This window comes from Nematolebias whitei, chromosome 17 (assembly GCF_014905685.2).
Source record: "Nematolebias whitei isolate Nwh7 chromosome 17, NemWhi1, whole genome shotgun sequence".
NCBI classification, from domain to species: domain Eukaryota; kingdom Metazoa; phylum Chordata; class Actinopteri; order Cyprinodontiformes; family Rivulidae; genus Nematolebias; species Nematolebias whitei.
In genome coordinates, this window is record NC_056514.1 from 36,296,189 (window position 1) to 36,315,663 (window position 19,475).

General features: G+C 41.8%; 1 protein-coding gene across 1 annotated transcript in view; it reads right to left on the reverse strand.

Annotated features, from left to right (window-relative positions):
* The window catches only part of ppp1r9bb (protein phosphatase 1, regulatory subunit 9Bb), a 32,337-nt gene extending 13,581 nt beyond the window's left edge, over positions 1 to 18,756 (reverse strand). The window contains exons 1-2 of the mRNA XM_037691537.1: positions 18,664 to 18,756; positions 17,011 to 18,451 (exon numbers count right to left, since the gene is read on the reverse strand). Of these exons, the coding sequence (XP_037547465.1) occupies positions 17,011 to 18,360 (1,350 nt within the window). The 5' untranslated portion in view covers positions 18,361 to 18,451; positions 18,664 to 18,756. The remainder of the gene's footprint in view (positions 1 to 17,010; positions 18,452 to 18,663) is intronic.
* Positions 18,757 to 19,475: the final 719 nt, after the last annotated feature.

A 19,475-nucleotide genomic window follows, 5' to 3' on the forward strand; every position in this document is an offset into this window, starting at 1 on the left:
TCCTCTAATATCTGAGGTGGAATAATGAATTATTCAAACTCTGAGAAATGCTGATGGGTAGTTCCTCAAATTTCCTCATTTTATTCCTAAGATGTGATGTTTTTCTGCTAAAATCAGAAGTATAAACATCAATAAAACTGTCAACACCTGAGCACAAAATAATGGAGCAGTATTTGACTGGATGAGTGGAATGAAGAAAGGTGGGTTTTAACATTTAAATGTCTGCTTATGAGTAAAACGTCTACAACGATGTCATTTCTCCCCATTAGATAGTGTAAAACTAGGCAGCAGAAAATATACATTCCTTATTGAATTCTAGGCCATTATTTAATTTAAAGAATTGGTAGACAGTCAGTTTGGTGCAGAGATTAGAGAAACAGCAAGCCTCTGCAACATATTTAAAGACGCAAAAACCTGCAGTGACAGTTGTTGAAACGTCTCTTTCCTTTCCAGCTGTGCTGCGTTATCACTTTCTCACATTTCCTCCAAATATAGTACCTGCTAATGAAAACACATTCACTTCCTGTGAACCCTGACAGACATTTGATTCACTTCATGTTTCAGTGCCTCACATCAGAGAACCACGCCTGATGCAGTTTTATTCAAATGAAAATTGGAAATGATGGCTTGAGGTGAGGGGGTTAAATTACATATGAAACTACTGATTGATCCAGGAACATTTCAATTATGTACACTTCACTGAAAACAATTTACATACATGGTGATTGTACAGACAGACAAGACGGATACAGTTTGTGTTCTCCACTTCTGCAGATAAAACGGACAAAGCGTGACTAACATTTACTAAAATCAAGCATATCCTATCTATCCATCATACATACTATACATACATACATACATACATACTATACATACATACATACTATACATACTATACATACATACATACTATAGAAGTTTCACTTTTTGAATGGAATTACTGAAATAAATCAACTTTTTTATGATAAATTTTATGACCAGCACCTGTATGTGTGTATATACTGTATATGAGTAGGCCTGTCGCAATAAACAATAAATCAATTAATCGCATGATAAATGAAAATTATTGACCTCGTTTTCATTTTGTTTCTTTGTGTCTCTCTCTTTCTACTGAAGACACTGGATGACAAAAGGCTCCACTCCGGTGCTCTTCACTGACCCTTCCCTTTCTCTTTAAAATCTGTTTTAATCATTCAAAATCATGGTTTTGGATCGTTAAACGCAGCCAAGCTGTGAAGCTAAGCTACGAGCTAAGCTAACAGGCCAACCTCGGGGAAAAAAACCTCCGTCTTGTCGAAGTTCCAAAATTCAAAGTTGAAACCCGTGACTTTGTGTAAAAAGTTGTTTTTCTCTGCAAAAAGAAGCTGAGAACTTGTTTATTGATTTTTTTTTTATTAAAAGCTTTGTGTAAAAAATGCTATGCTAAAGAGCTAAAACCACACAGAGCGTCTGCCAGTTTGAGAACTGAAAAACAGAAAGGAGAGACAGCCTGTGTCACGTCAAGGGGCCTCCTTCCCATTTTTCTTAAAGAGACACGCTGCTTGCTCCCTTACAACCTATCCTTCGGTTCAAACAGTCTTATACTGCCATCCAGTGGTCAAAAAATGTACTACACACTAAACAAATTAACCAACATTTCTTAAATTTGACAATAATTACTAATTATCAAACAATTTTATCCATCCATCCATTATCTTTTACCCGCTACTTCCATTTTGGGTCACGGGGGTCACCATTGCCCATGTCCAGTAATCACTGTGCGAAGAGCGGGGTACACCGTGGACAGGTCTCCAGTCCATCACAGGGACACATGGAGACAAACGAGACAACCAGTCTCTCTCTCACACCTAGGGACAATTTAGAGTTACCAATCAGCCTAACATGCATGTTTTTGGTCTGTGGGAGGAAACCGGAGCACCCGGAGAAAACCCATGCATGCACGGAGAGAACATGCAAACTCCACCCAGAAAGGCTGGGACTTGCACCGGCAACCTTCTCGCTGAGAGGCAGCAGCTCTACCAGTTGCGCCACCGTGCTGCCCAACAATTTTATCTCTTATCACAATAATTTCTGAGACAGTTAATCGCCCAGCAAAATTCGTTATCGTGACAGGCCTATATACGATTCTGTTTTTTCCAAACGTGATTCAGTCTTTTTCAAATATTGTTCGACACCTCAGGGCCCGCTACAACACCATCATTTCTCAACATTCGATCCTAGTCTGGAACATGCATGCCTTTATGAAATGTTAGACGTTTAATTTGAATCTGGTGGTTAAGATCTAACACTCTGAGGTTGTGGAGCAACTGACCGCTGCTGTCAACGTGGACATTATTCAATTCGGTTATATCGATCCGCAGTGTTTCCTCCGAGCTTTACCATTTCACAGCTATAATCAAAGACATGGGGTGGGGGTGGTGGTGGGGGAATCAAAGCTACTGGAGTTGCTCTGGAGACAGGCTTCTGTTTTCAGGGCTCAACTTCCCACACTCACTTTGGTCTACCAGTTTATGTAACTGCCTCCAGCATGCTAATGGAGGCCTTCTGCAGCTGCTGCTACACACACACACGCACGCAAGCATGCACACACAACACACACACAAGCTTCAATATCTGTCCTCCAAGGTGGTTCTGTATGCAGCACCTAACACACTCCAGTAGCCAGACTCATTCAGCTGGACCTTCTCACTGGATTCAATTTTCTCCACTTTTCTTCCCACAAGCTTAGTTCCCCCTGCGTTAAAGGTTTCTAAACTTTTTCTCGATCTTGTTTTTGTTGTTTTATTCCTCTAATGTGTGACTCTGTAACAAGTGCCAAAAAGAAAAGAAGAATTGTGAAGTGTTTTGCTGATCCTTGGTCGTACAGTATGGCCCCCCTGTTGCCCTGGAAACTCCACTGAACTGAGTCTGTTTCTTTTAACAGCTACCCAGAGAGAACACCAGTCCCCACTCTTTATATATAAAAGCAGATCAGTTAAAAAAAAATTGAAAACTAATGTAAATTGTCATTTTTACACCAAGTTTATAAATCAGGGTGAGTGCTATTCAACTAGTGGCCCAGGGGCCAAATCAGGTCCACGGATGAACTCAGTTTGGCCCACCAATGGTTTCATTTTAAATAAAATCTAGATTTTAAACCATAAAACAAATTTACTTAATGACAAGAACTGCTGGATGTCCAGCCCCTGCGCTCTTAGCTTTCAGTAACCGTGCCCCCCTGAGAGATTTAGTTGAATAGTCCTGGAATATAAATGATCCCGTATAAAAATTTAAAAAAGCTCGCATAACAAATGCTTGAGCCTGAAATCTTTAAGGTTTGAGTTGTTACAATAAGTGGAAATTTACTCTGGGACAGTCCTGTTGACTCCTTTATGAGAAAATATCCAATTCTCCAAATTCAGATCATCCTCTCTGCTATGTACTGCAGGTAAGATACTGATGAGTCATAACCTCACCCTTCAAAAGTTCCAAACTATCCAATGTAAACCTTTCTTGTTATCAGCAGCTCATCAAATTAGCTTAACATGAAGACACTAAACAAATGGCTAACCTGTCTAAAATTGTTACAAGGTAACAAAGGCCTGTCACGATAACAAACTTTGCTGGAAGATTAATTGTCTCAGAAATTATTGTGATAAACAAAAATTGTTTGAAATTTGACAATAATTAGTAATTATTGTCAAATTTAAGAAGAAATTTTGGTTAATTTGTTTTGAGTGTAGTACCTTTTTTTGATCACCGGATGACAGTATAAGACTGTTTGAACAGAAAGATGGATAGTGAGGGTGCGAGCAGTGTGTCTCTAAGAAAAATGGGAGGGAGGCCCCTTGACGTGACATGGGCTGTCTCTCGTTCCTGTTTGATGGTTCTCAAAATGGTGGACGCTCGGTGTGGTTTGAGCTCTTTAGCATAGCATTTTTCACACAAAGCTTTTAATAAAAAAAAATCAGTAAACAAGTTCTCAGCTTCTTTTTGTAGCGAAAAACAACTTTTTACACTAAGGCACCGGTTTCAACCGTGAATTTTGGAGCTTCGACAAGACGGAGGTTTTTTTCCCCGAGGTCGGCCTGTTAGCTTAGCTTCTCAGCTTAGCTGCTTTTAACGATCCAAAAACACGATTTTGGACGGTTAAAATGGATTTTGAAGAGAAAAGAGAGAACACCAGCTAAAAAAGAACACTAGCTAAAAGAGGCAGATCCTTAGCTAAAAGAAGAACACTAGCTAAAAGAAAACAGTAGCTAAGAGGCAGATCCTTAGCTGAAAGAACACCAGCTAAAAGAAGAGCAGTAGCTAAAAGAAGCAGATCCTTAGCTAAAAGAACACACTAAAAAAAGAACAGGAGCTAAAAGAGGCAGACCCTTAGCTATAAGAACACTAGCTAGAAGAATAACCGTGGCAAAAAGAGGCATATACTTAGCTAAAAGAACACTAGCTAGCTTTTTGATACTTTTGTTAGTTACCTTCTAGTTATTTTATATTTTCTATGTTTAGCTACTGTTCTTCTATTTTTAGTTTTTAGCTACCCCGTTGCTACTTTTAGTTTTAGCTAGCTTTTATTTTTACTTTTAGCCAACGTTATGTTATTTTTAGCTTTGAATTAGTGCTTTGCTACTTTTTGTATTAAGCCACTGCTTTGCTTTTTTATGACATTTTGGCAGCATTTCCCTACTTTTAGCTGTTTCCCACTGTTTTCTAGTCATTTACCTTGGGCAGGACTCACTTGAAGAAGAGGGTTTTAACCTCAATGGGATTTTCCTGGTTAAATAAAAGTTAAATAAAAAATAAGATTTTGCTAATTTAAGGAAGTGATCTCTTGCTTACAGCTCCATATTAACCGTCACACTTGATAGCATCATTAAACTTCTTATAGCTACAGTAAATCTTAACATAAATCATGCATTATTGAGAATGCTGATTGAGAAAACAATTATTGAGAAACTCAATTGGATTATTGAGCATGGACTTTGTTATAAATCATGCAATTTTAAAATCTCCCTCCACCTGCAAAATCCTCATCACTAGTACCAAATTATTGGTTTAGAAGTGAATTGTGGAGCTAAAACTGGATGATCATTTGTTAGTTTTGAATTTGCCAATTAAAAAAAAAAAAGAAAAGCAATTGACAAAAACCGAATGCTAATTAAATATAACGGTTCGGTTCATGTGGAGTTAAGTAAATAGTTTATAAATCCCAGTATGTGACAGCATGGGAGCAGCGCCGAAGCCTAATGGGTTTGATTTAGGTTACCTTTGTATTTACAGATTAACAGAACGTGGATTAAAGACACACTGTTTCCACGATAAGTCACAGAGCATGAAACAAACTCCACTCCGAGGCTGCGTGCTCACGTGGCACTGCTTCACTTCTCGCCTTCAAAGCTCAACGGGCCACAGCTGGTGGCTGACGCTGGCCTGATTTTAGCAGCAGATGATCCAAAGGACGTGGAGGCTTCAACGTGGCATTGGAAACAGGCAGCTATGATCTGCGCCGTTGTGCAGGCGAGCAAAGAACCTCCACTGACACAATTTAACACTTTCACTTCCAGCAGGAGGATTTACTTAACCCTTTTAGCCGAGGATCACACACGGGGCAGACAGCCTAACTCGACTCCTGCATGATGTAACCTCTGCGCGGAGTAGTAGATCAACTCCTTCAATGGAAAGGTGGACGCCTTTGGGCGGTAAACATTGGGATTAAAGGCAGTGAGGTTGAGCTGGAAGGGGGTGAGCAGGGCTGGAGAGGGATGCTGTTCCAGTTGTGGCAGATAGTAGGTCAGAGGAGCTAACAGATGGCCAGGAAACTCCCTTCCTCCCTCCCTCTGCCTGGGATGTCCTATAAAAGCTCTGAGGACAGCTAGCAAGAGCCACCAGCTAGCAGACTGCAACTGGCACACTTGAGGCGCTGAAAGATTTCAAAAGCTGTCACAGTGACATTTTTTGATGCATTTGACTTGAAAACAGTGAAATAGAACTCGTCTGGACGTGTTTGCTCTGCTCCAGTGTGGCTCCGTCATACAGACCCTCAGGCTGTGACTGGGTGATAAAGTGGTGTTAAGGCTAAAACCTCCAGCAGCCATCCTCAGTGCCGGCAGCTGCGAGTCCACTCGCTCGACTCCAAAACGGATCTAATTTTTGATTGAGCCCTAAACGATGTGTGGAAGTGTTGTGTTTTTAACAGGATTAATTGGTTTCACTCTTTCTGTGCTCTGTAGAAATCGACTTCCCTCGAAATTGAGCTAAAATCAAAAGTCTACCTCAGGGCTGCACAATATTCATTCAAGTCAGTTTTATACAGTGTCAAGTCACCACATAAAAGTTATCGCAGGGCATTGAACAAAAAACCATTCATATACAATAGTCCCTCGCTACTTTGCGGTTCGTTTATCGCGGTTTTTCAAAATAAGATTGGACATGACACACAATTGGCTGATTGATGGATGAGCCTTCGATCGGCATGACATTTTTATTTAAAATACATTATTTTAAATTATTTTGCACCTTTTGTGCAGCCCACACTGCAGGATAAACTTCCTGCTGCAGCTGATCAGCTGATCAGCATGCAGAGTGGAGAAGTGGGCGTGGCCAAGAGCGCTTGCAGGTGGCAAAGAGAAGAGGAGGCAAGGAGCTGAAATCATGACATTATGTGCTCTTTTAGAGCATTTTGAGTTTAGAAACGTTGTTTAGAACAGGGGGTCTGCAACCTTTACAATCAAAAGAGCCATGTCTGCCCCTTTGTTCACTAAATTAAATGTGTCCGGAGCCACAAAACCTGTTACAACTGGGATTCTCAACTGGTGGCCCACAGACCACTTTAAGTTGGTTGGAAGACAATTTTCTGACCAGTAGGTTTGTTGGGTAGGGTAGTTTTCTGGCCATTGAAACCATCTAATGATTTGGTGGGGTTTTTTTTAGATTTTAAGACAAAAAAAGACAAGATTTTTGTAAAGAAAGAATAATAATATGTTATTTCCCAATAAAAAAATATTACGATGAACTCTGCAAGTTTAGGTAAATTATTTTAATTGTGGAAAAATAAAGTATCCTACTTTGAATAAAAAAGTTAAAGAATATATATATATAGTTCTAGTATTCACATATTAGCAAGGAAATGACAGAAAAACTAGCCCTTTTTGTTGAGGAACCAATAAAATTCAGGTTAAAGTTTAGTTTTGATCAAAGCTTGAAAGAGCCGCTGCAGAGGGACCAAAGAGCTGCATGTGGCTCCAGAGCCGCAGGTTGCAGACCCCTGGTTTAGAATATTGCAAGAGTGTGGGAAGGGTTTAAAACGCCTTAATAAACTACTACTTCACGGTTTTTCACTTATTGCACAGGGTAGATCCCCCGCGATAAATGAGGGACTACTGTTCATTATAAATGCCAATTAGTAAAGTTATGTATCTAAGGAAAGAAGCAGGGACTGGGACAGGGAAAGTGGACACAGTTTAAGGAAATATGGATGGAGCAAAATACACAGAATTTCCTGAAAACCACCTATGACTCGTCCAAGGGTGGGGTGCTAATGAGATGATTAGGAGTTCAACCCCCAGGAAGTGTCCTTGCCACTGTACCTCTAATGCCCACATATATGTTTATCATGGGGCGGCACGGTGGCACAGTTGGTAGAGTTGCCACCTTTCAGCGAGTAGATCACCGGTTCAAATCCCAGTCGGGGGACCTTTCTGGATGGAGTTTGCACGTTCTCTCCGTGCATGCGTGAGTTTTCTCCGGGTACTCCGGTTTCCTCCCACAGACCAAAAACATGCATGTTAGGCTGACTGGTAACTCTAAATTGTCCCTAGGTGAGAGAGTGACTGGTTGTCTGTCTCGTTTGTCTCTGTGTCCCTGTGATGGCCTGGAGACCTGTCCAGTGTGTCCCCTGCTTATTGCACAGTGACTGCTGGATATGGACACCACAAGTGACCCCGGTGACCCGGAAAGGAAGAAGCAGGTAAAAGATAATGGCTGGATGGATGTTTATCATGTATGAGTGAGAATATCCATACCAACACGAGTACCACATACAGTAAGACACATTATACACCCACAATAAAACTATGATACAGCAAACTACAGCAATGGCCCAGACAAGCAAAGACCCTGGTTTAACATTTGACCTTGATTTATGACCTTAAAGCTGGGGTGATGAAATGATTATGTGACATGGTGTCCAGCAATAGCGTATATTGTATATACGTAGCAGTCAGTCTTCTATACAAAGACCATACAATCATATCGGTACTCTCTCAATTCTCTGTAAAGAATCCACTACTGTTGTGTCAAAAAGCACATGTGAAGCTGATGTCAGCTATCAAAGTTATCTGACGTTAACTGTTTAACAGCACCACCATTAACTGCTTCCCGACCAACAGCACAGGTCAAACAAGAGCCAGGCGATTGTTTCCAAATCCTCCTGTAAGAGGAGGCTAATCCAGATTCTGGATGTGCAACATGTCAACAGAAAATAAGGACGTGGCCTCAGCTGCCATCGCATTGGATCAATCTTTCCCTGCCAGTAAACTGGATATGAGGGGTTTGTAGAAACGAGCCCGTGTGTTTTGGCCAGGCAGCATTTTGGTCAACAGTCATGTTTGGGCTTAACTCTAACCCTGAAGAGAGATACAGCAGCATGAGAATAAGGTCATCCACAAAGCACAAACACTCACTGAATATCTATATTCTCTAACTATGGGCTTATTAGGTCATAGTTTCATACAATGAAGAACATTATAGACAACCCTGAGCACCCTCTCCATCAGACTGTCATACAACAACAGAGTGTCTTCAGTCAGAGGCTTCTTCAGATCCGCTGTAGGACAGACCGCTACAAGAGATCCTTCCTGCCCACAGCCATCCGCATCTAGAACAACTCTTTAATGAAACCAGGATGAGTTGCAACATTTAATTTCCCTCTGGGATTAATAAAATATTTTTGAATTGAATTAGCTTGTACAAGGTGTCTGTATTAAACATGTACTTTGTATACACATCTTATGCAACTGTCCTTTTTAATGGTTGTTGCATTTGTATTAAAGTTCCCACTTGTTTTCCAAATAAGATCTATTGTGAAATCTTTAGGTCATCTTTTCAGATACTTTATTTTTAAAGCCTAGCATATTGCACACACCTTTTAATGTCAATGTTTAGTTGCTAGAGGTATGACTCAGCTCCTACCGTAATTTGCATCCTGCAACTTATACGCTGAAGCGACGTATTTAAGGATGTTTTCCCATATTTATAAACCAATTTTTGGCTGAGATATGACAGTTTTCATTAATTCTGACTAAAAATATTGAGCACTACCATTTTCAGCCACTAGATGGCAGTCAAGTAGTATGGCATGCCGTTGTATCATGTAATAGGTAATAGTGGCTATTAATGACACAATCGGTTTGCCACAGCCTACCACCATCGTCTGCCTGGAGCAACCATCAAATCAGCTTCATTTTGCTGTGCCTCCCCGGCGAAATGCAGCTAATTTGACCATTAACGTGCACTTATTAAGTAAAAGTTCAAAAGAGACACATCTTTACTAATGTCAAGCAAACAAATAATTAAAATGATGCATGCTCAATCAGATTTTAGCTCAACGTTTGGAAAAGTGACTGTTTTTGCATTTTCTGTGCTGGCAAACAAATAATTGTTTTTAGGTGCTTGTTAAATTTCGAAGAAATGCACAGCGAGTCGCCCTCTGCGCGTTCATGTTTTCGCATATCGGCTTTTGAAAATGCAACTGATTTGACCGTCAATGTGCATTTATTAAGCAAAAGTTAGACTGAGACACACCATTGCTATAATTTCGAGCAAACAAATAATTGTTTTTAAGTGTTAATCTTGTTAAATTCTTGTTCAAGTCCTCCCGTAAACGCTGCCGCGGCCGCCATTTGGCAGGCAATCGATTTTTAGCACACCAGCCCACTTTTCCGGGTTGTCAACGGTGACGCATAATAGATGCGACTTATATGGCAAAGTTACATATTAATGGATTTTTCCACTTTATTAGACATATTTGGACTGATGCGACTTATAGGGCGGTGCGACGTGTACGGCGGAAAATACGGTACATCAGATTTTAGCTCAACGTTTGGAAAAATGACTGTTATAGCCTTTTCTGGGCCGGCTAAGGTCGACTACCTGTGAATCAGAGGCATGGCGGTTTCATCTAAGCTCTAATTTATCTCAACTACAATTCAGTGGCACTTAAAGAGGCTGACTGTGAATGTTCACAACATCCAGTCGGTGCCTCACGTCTGCGTCTCTTCAGATGGGACGAGACAGACGTCCTGAGCGAGTCGTTGTGTAACGTGGCTCGTCGCAGTAACCTGAGCGAGTGGGAGCGCCACACAACTGCAGGACTGAGAAGTGGGGCAGCGTGACCTTGCTGCTAATCTGTCTGATCTCCCATCGCTCCTGGCTGTGAGGAACGCTCTGCAGGAGGCAGCAGGGTCACCGAGTCCACAGTGATGCTCTGCTTAAGGATATGGTGACGTAATAAACCCCCCCTCCCTGGGCAACCTCTCACCTGCTGACCTGTTTCACCATAAATGACCCTGAAGTTGCGTTTAGGTGTTCCTGTATTTTGCAGTTTGCCGCAGCAGCTCTTAAAATAAGAAAACCATAAACACCGAGTTAATTATTGTCATGCAAAAGGCGAACAACAATGTGTTTTGTGCCTTTTTACTAAAATATTTTATGAACCACTGAATGATTTTATTAAAATCACTGCATGAGCAGATATAACTCATTACTTTAGGACTTAACTGAATTCAAGATGGCAGCCTGATTTTCAAAAACATAAACATAGCTATAAATCAGTCAATATTGAAAAGAAAAATTTTGTGTGGTAGTATTTGAAATTGGTTCCCACGACTTATTTTGAGCACCAACAGATTTCTTAAGATCCTTGTTTTTAATCAATGACTTTTTGGTTATCTCTGTCTGTCTGTTAGAAAAATATCTAATGAGCCACTTAATGCATTTTAATGAAACTTCCAGGAAATAATTGTTTTATAGACCTTTATAACTGATTACCTTTTGGAGTCAACTAAATTTAAAATGGCTGCCACATCCAACTGACTTTAGAAAACACATAAATTGTCACATGATCAGTTTTACAAACACTGTTGGTGTATTTGTAGCTGAATATCATTCAGAACAAACACTTCTAATGCTAGTCATTATGTGGAATGGTCACTTAAAACTTTAGCATTAATTGGTGGAGTCATCCCTGTTTGTCTGTTAGCAAAATATCTCATAAACTGCTGGATGGATGTTAATGAAACTTTCGAACACAGAAAAAGCGCTAACTCAGTCAGGCTTATAGATATGAGGTTCAAATTTCATATGGTAGTAGCTGAGGATCATTCACAACATGTAATCTGAGCATAAACTCTTGGGATTATTGTATGAGATTGTACATTATGTGAATTTCAAGGTTTGACCAAAACGGCTGAAAATTTAAGGCATGAAAGGTGGTGAGCACTCCATCAAGGGATTTAATTAAAATAATTAATATTCATAGCCTTATGGAATGGGCCTTTAAAAAATGTGTAGGCAGCAGAAAACGGGAACAAAGACGAGGAAAAAAAAACGTAAGAGTAGGTGATAAGTGAGCAAGGTGATTCTGGTGTGTGAGAAATAAATCTGATTACTTCTGCTTTGGAGAGAGTGCAAAACAAATCCTGTAAAGATAATTTTTTTTTTTTTTTTTCATAAACAGCTCAGATAAAACGAGCAAATAATTGAAAATCACAATCTGCCAGAAGGCAACATCCAAAACGTATTTTGACACAGATGAAGAAGACACGAGAGGCAGCTTCCTGCGCTCGACGAAGCTGGGCGGGTCTGTGACGAGAACAACGCTGCTATTTTTAATAACAGCAGCAGCAGAGTGACAACGAGCAAAACGGGACAAAAGGAGTGTGAGAGAGTGTCACGCTGAGTGTAGTGTGAACAGAGTGTGAAAACGGGGACAAAGACTGGCAGTGAAACTGGGCACTTCCTGTTTGGAAGAGAAGTGGCAGCATCGGCATGACATTGAGCTGCATAATCACGCCCCTCCCGTTTGACGCCCCCCACCACCACCATGCCACCCCACCTTTCTACTCTCATCCACCCTTGCATCAGTCTCCATAACAAAAGCTGCGCTGATACGGTATGAAAGGCCTCGGAGGGAGGCGGCGCCGCAGTCACAGACAAAATCAGCTTCTAATCCAAAGCTGTGACTTTTTGTTTGTTTGTTTTTATTCCACATAAATAATCTTTCCCCCTTTGACTTTTCTGTATTTTCTATCTTGCAAACATTTAATGATTAGTTATGTAGGATTTTCAACTATTTTTTTTTTTTAACCATTTCCTCACTTTACTACCACAGATTTTTTAAGTCAAATAAGCTCAAGTTCATAAACACTGCTACACGCACAGGTCTAAATATATATATATATATATTAGGGATGTATGATATTCGTTTTTGTCCGATAACCGATATTTTTATATACTTTCCATTGTCAGAACATAACCCTCTTACATAGCACGATATACGTAGCACTTTAACTTATATTAAATGAAAAGTGTTGAATGTTATTTATTAGCATTAGTCGCCTGCGATGCTGTCTCACTTGTGGAGGCTTGTTCCTGGTTCCTAGCTGAAGTGTGGGATCCTCTGCACTCTTGTGCATGGACAGCCTTTTAAAAGTTTTTTTCTATCCACTGTGCCGTGAAACTAATCATGCTAACGGGGCTAACACTTGACGTCCAAATGTCCATGGTAAAACGCACCCAAGTGCTATCAGCTATTAGCTTCTCAATGATGTCGGAAGTGACGGCTTGTAAATCAGGTAAGGCTATGCCGGAAAAATATCTGACTGGGGACGATGTAGCGAGGCTTAACGTAGTGCAAAAATTTTCAGAATCCGATATCTTCAACGGAAAAATTTAACTTCCACACCGCCGACATTTTGACTTCTTCCTCTCCGCCGTGATCAGATCAGGTAGGCGCGTTTGACGTCAACACGTTGCGTTGCCGCTGCAGACATCCTTGTCTCTTGGTTGTCATACAAAAACAGCGTGTTTTATATCGGCGAGTTATTTTGATGGAATGGTCTATGTCCGATATTTAACTTTAACGCTAATATCATGCCGATAATATTGTGCATCCCTATTTTTTTGTTTGTTTAGTCTGTATATAGAAGCTGTTCAGTGCAAATCCAGCTGCGAAAAACAGAATGCAGTGATTCGCTAATTTCATGAACCCATTTTTTTTTTCCAACAACAGAACACAATAAACATGTGTTGAAGCAAAGATTAGCCCAATAAAAAATAATAACATTTGATTTTTAGAGCAGTAGCACTTCTCTGAAAACTTCGGACAGTGTCCTGTTTCTCACTGTGAAGCACCCCGACCTTCACCAACAGTCTGTTAATGTCAAGGAACTGAAGAGACCCATTGTTGGATGGAAATGTTGTCGAGTTCTTATCTGATGGAGGACTCAAGCTGCTCAACAGTTCTGGGCCTTTGCTGGATTTCATGTTTCTTGATGCGTCAAATGTTTTCATTTGGTGAGATTCTGTACTGCAGGCAGTCCTGTTCAGCACTCAGACTCTTCTAATATGAAGCCATGCTTTTATGCAGCTATGGATCCCTCCATTCTTACCCGTGACAGGAGTTTCTGTGTTAAGTTTGAAAATAGTGTACCTGCGTCAATGCCTCTTTCCTGTGGGGTCCCACAAGGCTCGATTCTCGGAACCTTTTTGTTTTCACTCTATTTGCTACCTTTGGGGTCTACCCTGAAGAAATATGGGCCTTTCTTTTCAATGCTATGCTGATGATTGTCAGATTTACATGCCCTTAAAAAATCTAACAGTTCTTGCTCCATTCGCCCTCTGTTAAAATGTCTTGATGACATCAAGGCATGGATGGCTTAAAATTTTTTAAGTTTTAATGATCAGAAAACTGAAGTCATTGTGTTTAGCCCTAGCTCTACTACTGTCTCTGATCCTGTAAATCTTGAGTCTCTTCAGCCATGTCTTAAGCAGTCTGTTACGAATCTCGGGATAGTTTTAGACTCTGACTTTAAGTTTAATAAACAGATCTGCTCTACAAAGAAAGTTTCTTCCAGTTAAGGCAGACAGCTGAGCTTAAGTCTGTGTTGACCAGATCTGACCTTGAAAAAATAGTTCATGCATTTGTTTAAAACCCGGCTGGACTACTGTAACGTGCTTTATGTTGGGGTGAGTCAGGTGTCTCTTTCACGTCACCAGCTCGTCCAAAATACTGCAGCTTGGCTCTTAACAGGAACTCATAGATTTGGGCACATTTCACCAGTTTAGTCCTCCCTTCACTGGTTCCCTGTATGTATCAGAATTGATTTAAAATTATCCTGTTGACCTTTAAGTGCATTAACTGACCTTGCACCTTCATACCTCTCAGATCTACTTCATCCATACTGTATGTTCCTTCTTGGGCGCTGAGATCATCGAACCAGCTGCTTTTGGTTGTACCAAAAACCAGACTGAAGCTCAGAGGAGATCAGGTTTAAATCTCCTAAAAATACACCTGTATTCACTGATGTTTAACAGTGTGACTTGATTTACTATTTCATTGTTTCTCATTGTTTTTGTTTTTATTTTGATGCTTTAATTACTTTTTTCTTTAATTACAGCCTTAATGTTATTTTTAACCACTTTAGTAACAGCTGCTGTTTTGAAAGTGCTTTATAAAGGAATTTGACTTGACTTGATCTTTCCAGATGTACAAGCTGCTCACGTCAGAAGCATTAATGCACACCCATACCATCAGAGAGGCAGGATTTTCTGCGCTAACAGTCTCCTCTTTAGTGTGGAGGATGTGGAAATTTTCATTTTGATTCCTCTGACCAGTTTTTCACGTTACCTCGGTCTGTTTTAAATGAGCTTTGGAACAGAGAAGACTGTAGCGGTTCTGGATGGCGTTCACATATAACTTTTCCTTTGCATGATAGAGCTTTAAGCAGCACCCGTGGATGGAACCATTAACCATGTTTACAGACTGATTTGTGGAAGTGTTCCTGAGCCCATGCAGTGATGTCCAGAACAGAACCTGTTTTTAATGCAGCGACACGAGACCATGAAGACTACGACCATCCAGTGTTGACTTTCAGCCTCGTCCTTTGAGCTCAGAGATTTTTACAGATTTAAGTTTTATAATATTATGAACTGTAGAGGATGTTATATTCCAAGTCTTTCCAAGTTTCTTGTGTGGAACATTATTCAAAAATAGGCCCACTCTTTTTGGATTAATTACACACAGAGTGATGAACCTCTGTCCATCTTTACTTCAGAGAGATTCAGCCTCCCTAAAATGATCTTTTTACACCCAGTCCCCAATTACTCTAATTAATTGCAAAACACTCGTCTACCTGTTTGCTATTTGTCCCTCACAGCCTTGTGTTTCCCCATCAAAGCCTTTTTAAGATGTGTTGCTGCCATAAAAATATCAAAATGACCTTGTTTTTCAAAAAAAAGTAAATTGAGTGTGCAAAACAATGCATTCTGTATTTATTCACATTATACACAATATCCCAATTTGGGGGATTTTAGGTTGCACTGCTGTGTAGTGTGAAGCGGCTAACACCTTTTCGGCTATTATAGTAAAATATTTAATAAGTTGTTACATATTAGAAGTAGAACAATCATTAAACAATAGCTTTTTTTGTATTTTAGTTGCAGAGGCCTTAAAGTGCTGAAAAATAGGCCAGTTTTGACTTCCTATTTAAACAACATGAGCATTTATAGCAGTTTATGTCTTTAAAAGATTCAATATGTTAATTTATATCCCTTTTGTTGCTAATACTGAAAGCCAGGGTAACTTGGCTCTGCAGGACAATGTGCAGCCATGAGAAAATAACCCTTGACTTGAGTGGGCCTGATAAGGGGCAGGAGCGCCCGCTCACTGAGATGAAATGTTGCTTCTGCGAGAGGGAATGCGTGTGATGTTCAGTGTCAGGACCCACTTCGGCTGGCAGAGTCTCTGCCCGTCTCACAGCTCGAGGCGGAGCATTAAGTCTGATTCCTCTCCAGATCATTACACAGCCACCAAACACAGAGAGATGCTTTGAATCAACTCTTCCTCCTCCTCGTCTGTCCAATTTTCTCATCTCGCTGCTCCAGAAAGACATCAGTCCTTTTTTTTTTTCCTCACTTCCTCTGCCTTTTCTCACACAGCCAAAACACTTGATTCCTCCGCAAAATCCCCATAAAATCATCTTTTATCTGCAGTGTGTCCACCTCACTAACACACAGATAATGTTTCTCACCGCTGAAAGTCATAAGAGGACTCAGGACAGCTTTCATTCAAACCTATAGAAAATATATATCGGATGCACATCTAAGTGATCGGCCTTTGCAGTCAACAAGATTCAAGATGACATTAGTGAATACAAAAACAGTCGATTTAGCAGACATTGTGCTAAACTTTGGTTTGGTTGTACTGACGTCAATGACAGTGTGATTTTCAGGGGATGCAATGTGGCACAAAATGCATTCAAGAAATGTTGCATTTCATTTAAGTATTCACGTTGCAGCACTCTTAAGGTTCGCATCGGCTGCACTGTGGGAATGCAAGACCGCCCATTAGCAGCTAGCGAAGAGAGAGGAGGTGTGTGTGTGTTGGTGGTGTGAAAGTCTCAGTGTTGAAAATCCAAATGTCAGCACCTTGGTGTCTGCAGAAGAGCGTTGACAAAGGTAGTTAGGAAGTTCACCAGTCTTCACTACTAACAGAACACAAGGAAATAAAGTTGATTGTTTTAGGGTACCCTTCATTTCATGTTACGTCAATGAAATCTGGCTGTTTCAGCCCACATTATGCTAAAACTTATTTTCCCCAACTATTTTTAACAAACCCCAGTTTAGAGTCAACCGTCAACATTTTAAATTCCAGGTTTATTCCCATTAATTATCCAAATAATTCTCATTTGGCAACTGCCACTCGGTGCCACCCCTTACAACCGCCCCTGGATGTGGTGCCTGTCTCCTCACCTTGATGGGCTCTATGCTGAAGCGGATCTTCCTCGCAGGAGGGGGGTCCTCTTCCATGGCCAGCCCTGGAATCTCCACACAGCTGGACTCAGGCTCATAGTGCTCCTCGTATTCCTCCTCCTCCTCCTCCTCGTGCTTCTGGCCGTCTTCGTAGTCGTCCCCCGCAGCGCTGTAGGTACTGATATCCACAGACGTGATCACAGTCCTGTCCTCCTCCTCAGCAGCATCCGTGTCCCCCTCCTGCCGGAGTGTCTCGTCAGTTTGTGGAGAGCTTCGTGCCTCAGCAGGTTCTCTGTCCTCCAGGTTCTCCGTTGTGCTGTTGGGCTCCTTGGCCCCGGATCGCTCCCTGGGTTTCACTCCAGTTTTGGCCTCGACGCCAGCATCTGCAACCGTTTTTCCTCTCTGGGTGTTCGTCTTTTCTTCGTGGCCTGAAAGTTCAGCAGATGAGTCAACACTCCGGCCACCATTAATGCTCTCGGATGGGGGGGTTACCCGTCCTCTAAGGCCTCTTGGAGGCGTCTCCAGGCCCTTCTGATTGCTTATGTCCTCCTCTTGGTTGCCTGATGCAAAGGCACTGACCCTCTTGGTGATTATCTTTGAGTTCAACACCCCCACCTTGGTGCTGACCCCCCTGGAGGGGAGTGGAGGTGTGGAGGAGAGGCGGTGGAGGTTGTTCCGGAGCTCAGCTGCCCTCTCAAACACAGCACTGAGCTGGCTGACCGTGGGGGACACGGCTTCACTGGTGTCCAGGCTGTCCAGGGACTCCGTGCTGCCATTGAAGCGGGACACCATGTCCAGCCTGCCATCCTGGAAGCCCGGGGCCTTCTCTGCCTTCAGGAGGACTCTGGTGGTGGACAGCCTCTCCTGCTGCTGCTGCTCGAAGATGCGGCGGGTCTCCTGCAGCTTGGAGTAGCTGGGTGAGGAGGCCCGCTGGTGCCCGTTCTCAGACTTGGGGTCGAATTTGCCGACGCGCTCCGACACGGTGGAGCCGAGCTTCAGGAGCGCGCTGTGGTCCACGTTCTCATTCAGGCTGCCGGCTCTGGGGAGGGACAGGCGCACCGATTTGTCGGCGTTCTTCACGACGGCGTCCTCCCCTCCCTCCGCGTCGCCCGCGGCGGTGCAGCCCGCCGTGGTGGTCTGCATCTGCTGGAACATGTTTTTGATGCGGTGCACGTTGGAGCCGTACCTGCGGCCCCGGGGACCCTCCTGCACGTCCCCGTTGGCCGCGCTGTCTTTGACGGGCTTCAGGGCCTGCATCCCCGCCTCGTAGGCGTTCCTGTGCGGGGACGGGCTCCGGAGCGTGGTGCTCTTGGATGTTGACGATGATGATGCGGATTCGGTCTTCATCATGGTGGTCAGTCAGTAGATGCTCAGCGACGGCATGTCTCCCCACACAGGCAGCGGAGGAAGAGGAGGAGGAGGCGCACGGAACCAGACCAGACTAGACCGGCAGAGGGTGAGAAACAAAAACAGATCGCATCAAAGGCCTGCGCTGCATCCGCTGCAGTTCTCACAGAAAGTCACTGCGAGCACGATGCATCTGTCAGGGGCTCTATTTGCAGAAAATGCAGCCCTTAACCTTCCTGGATGTCTGCACGAGCCATGTGTTTACATTTGCACACAAAACGGAACAGAGACGAGCGCAGGATTTACCCCAAACTGATGACAGATTGTTTAATCCCCGTTTGGAGGCAGCATCATGTTGATCTCTTCATTCTGGGAGAGCTGCAGATTTCTGGTCCTCTCGCAGACCGCTGCTGCTGCATGGAGGAGGACAGCCCCGGGTCCTAGCGCCCGGCGAGTTTCTGACAAAAACGTGAAGGGAAATAAATAATCATAAATCATGACTGGGGAGGTTTAACTTTAAAACAAAAGTGTAACATAGTGCGTCATAGTTTGGAGTTTCAAGTCACAACTGTGGCTTTGATTTATTAATTGTTTTTAAGATATATGCCTGTCTAAATAAAGGTTGAATGAATATATGGTCTTATTTTATAGGTTTTAAAGCCATAATTGTGATTTTTAAAGTAATTTTAAATAAAATTGTCAAATTTGATGACAACTTTGCATCTCAAATTCAAGTATACATCCATCCATCATCTTTATCCACTTCTTCCAAGTATGAATAAGAATTTGAAACTCTAATTAATGACATAATGGCGACTTCAAAATCTACAATAAATATTGTTTTGTCAGGATCTGTGTTTATAGCAAACTTTATACTATTCTTAAAGTGCCAATTTACAAGAAAGGGCACTGCACTAAAACATTCACATGCTTTATAAAATGCCAATCAGTGAAAGTTATCTATCTATCTATCTATCTATCTATCTATCTATCTATCTATCTATCTATCTATCTATCTATCTATCTATCTATCTATCTATCTATCTATCTATCTATCTATCTATCTAACTAACTATCTATCTATCTATCTATCTATCTATCTATCTATCTATCTATCT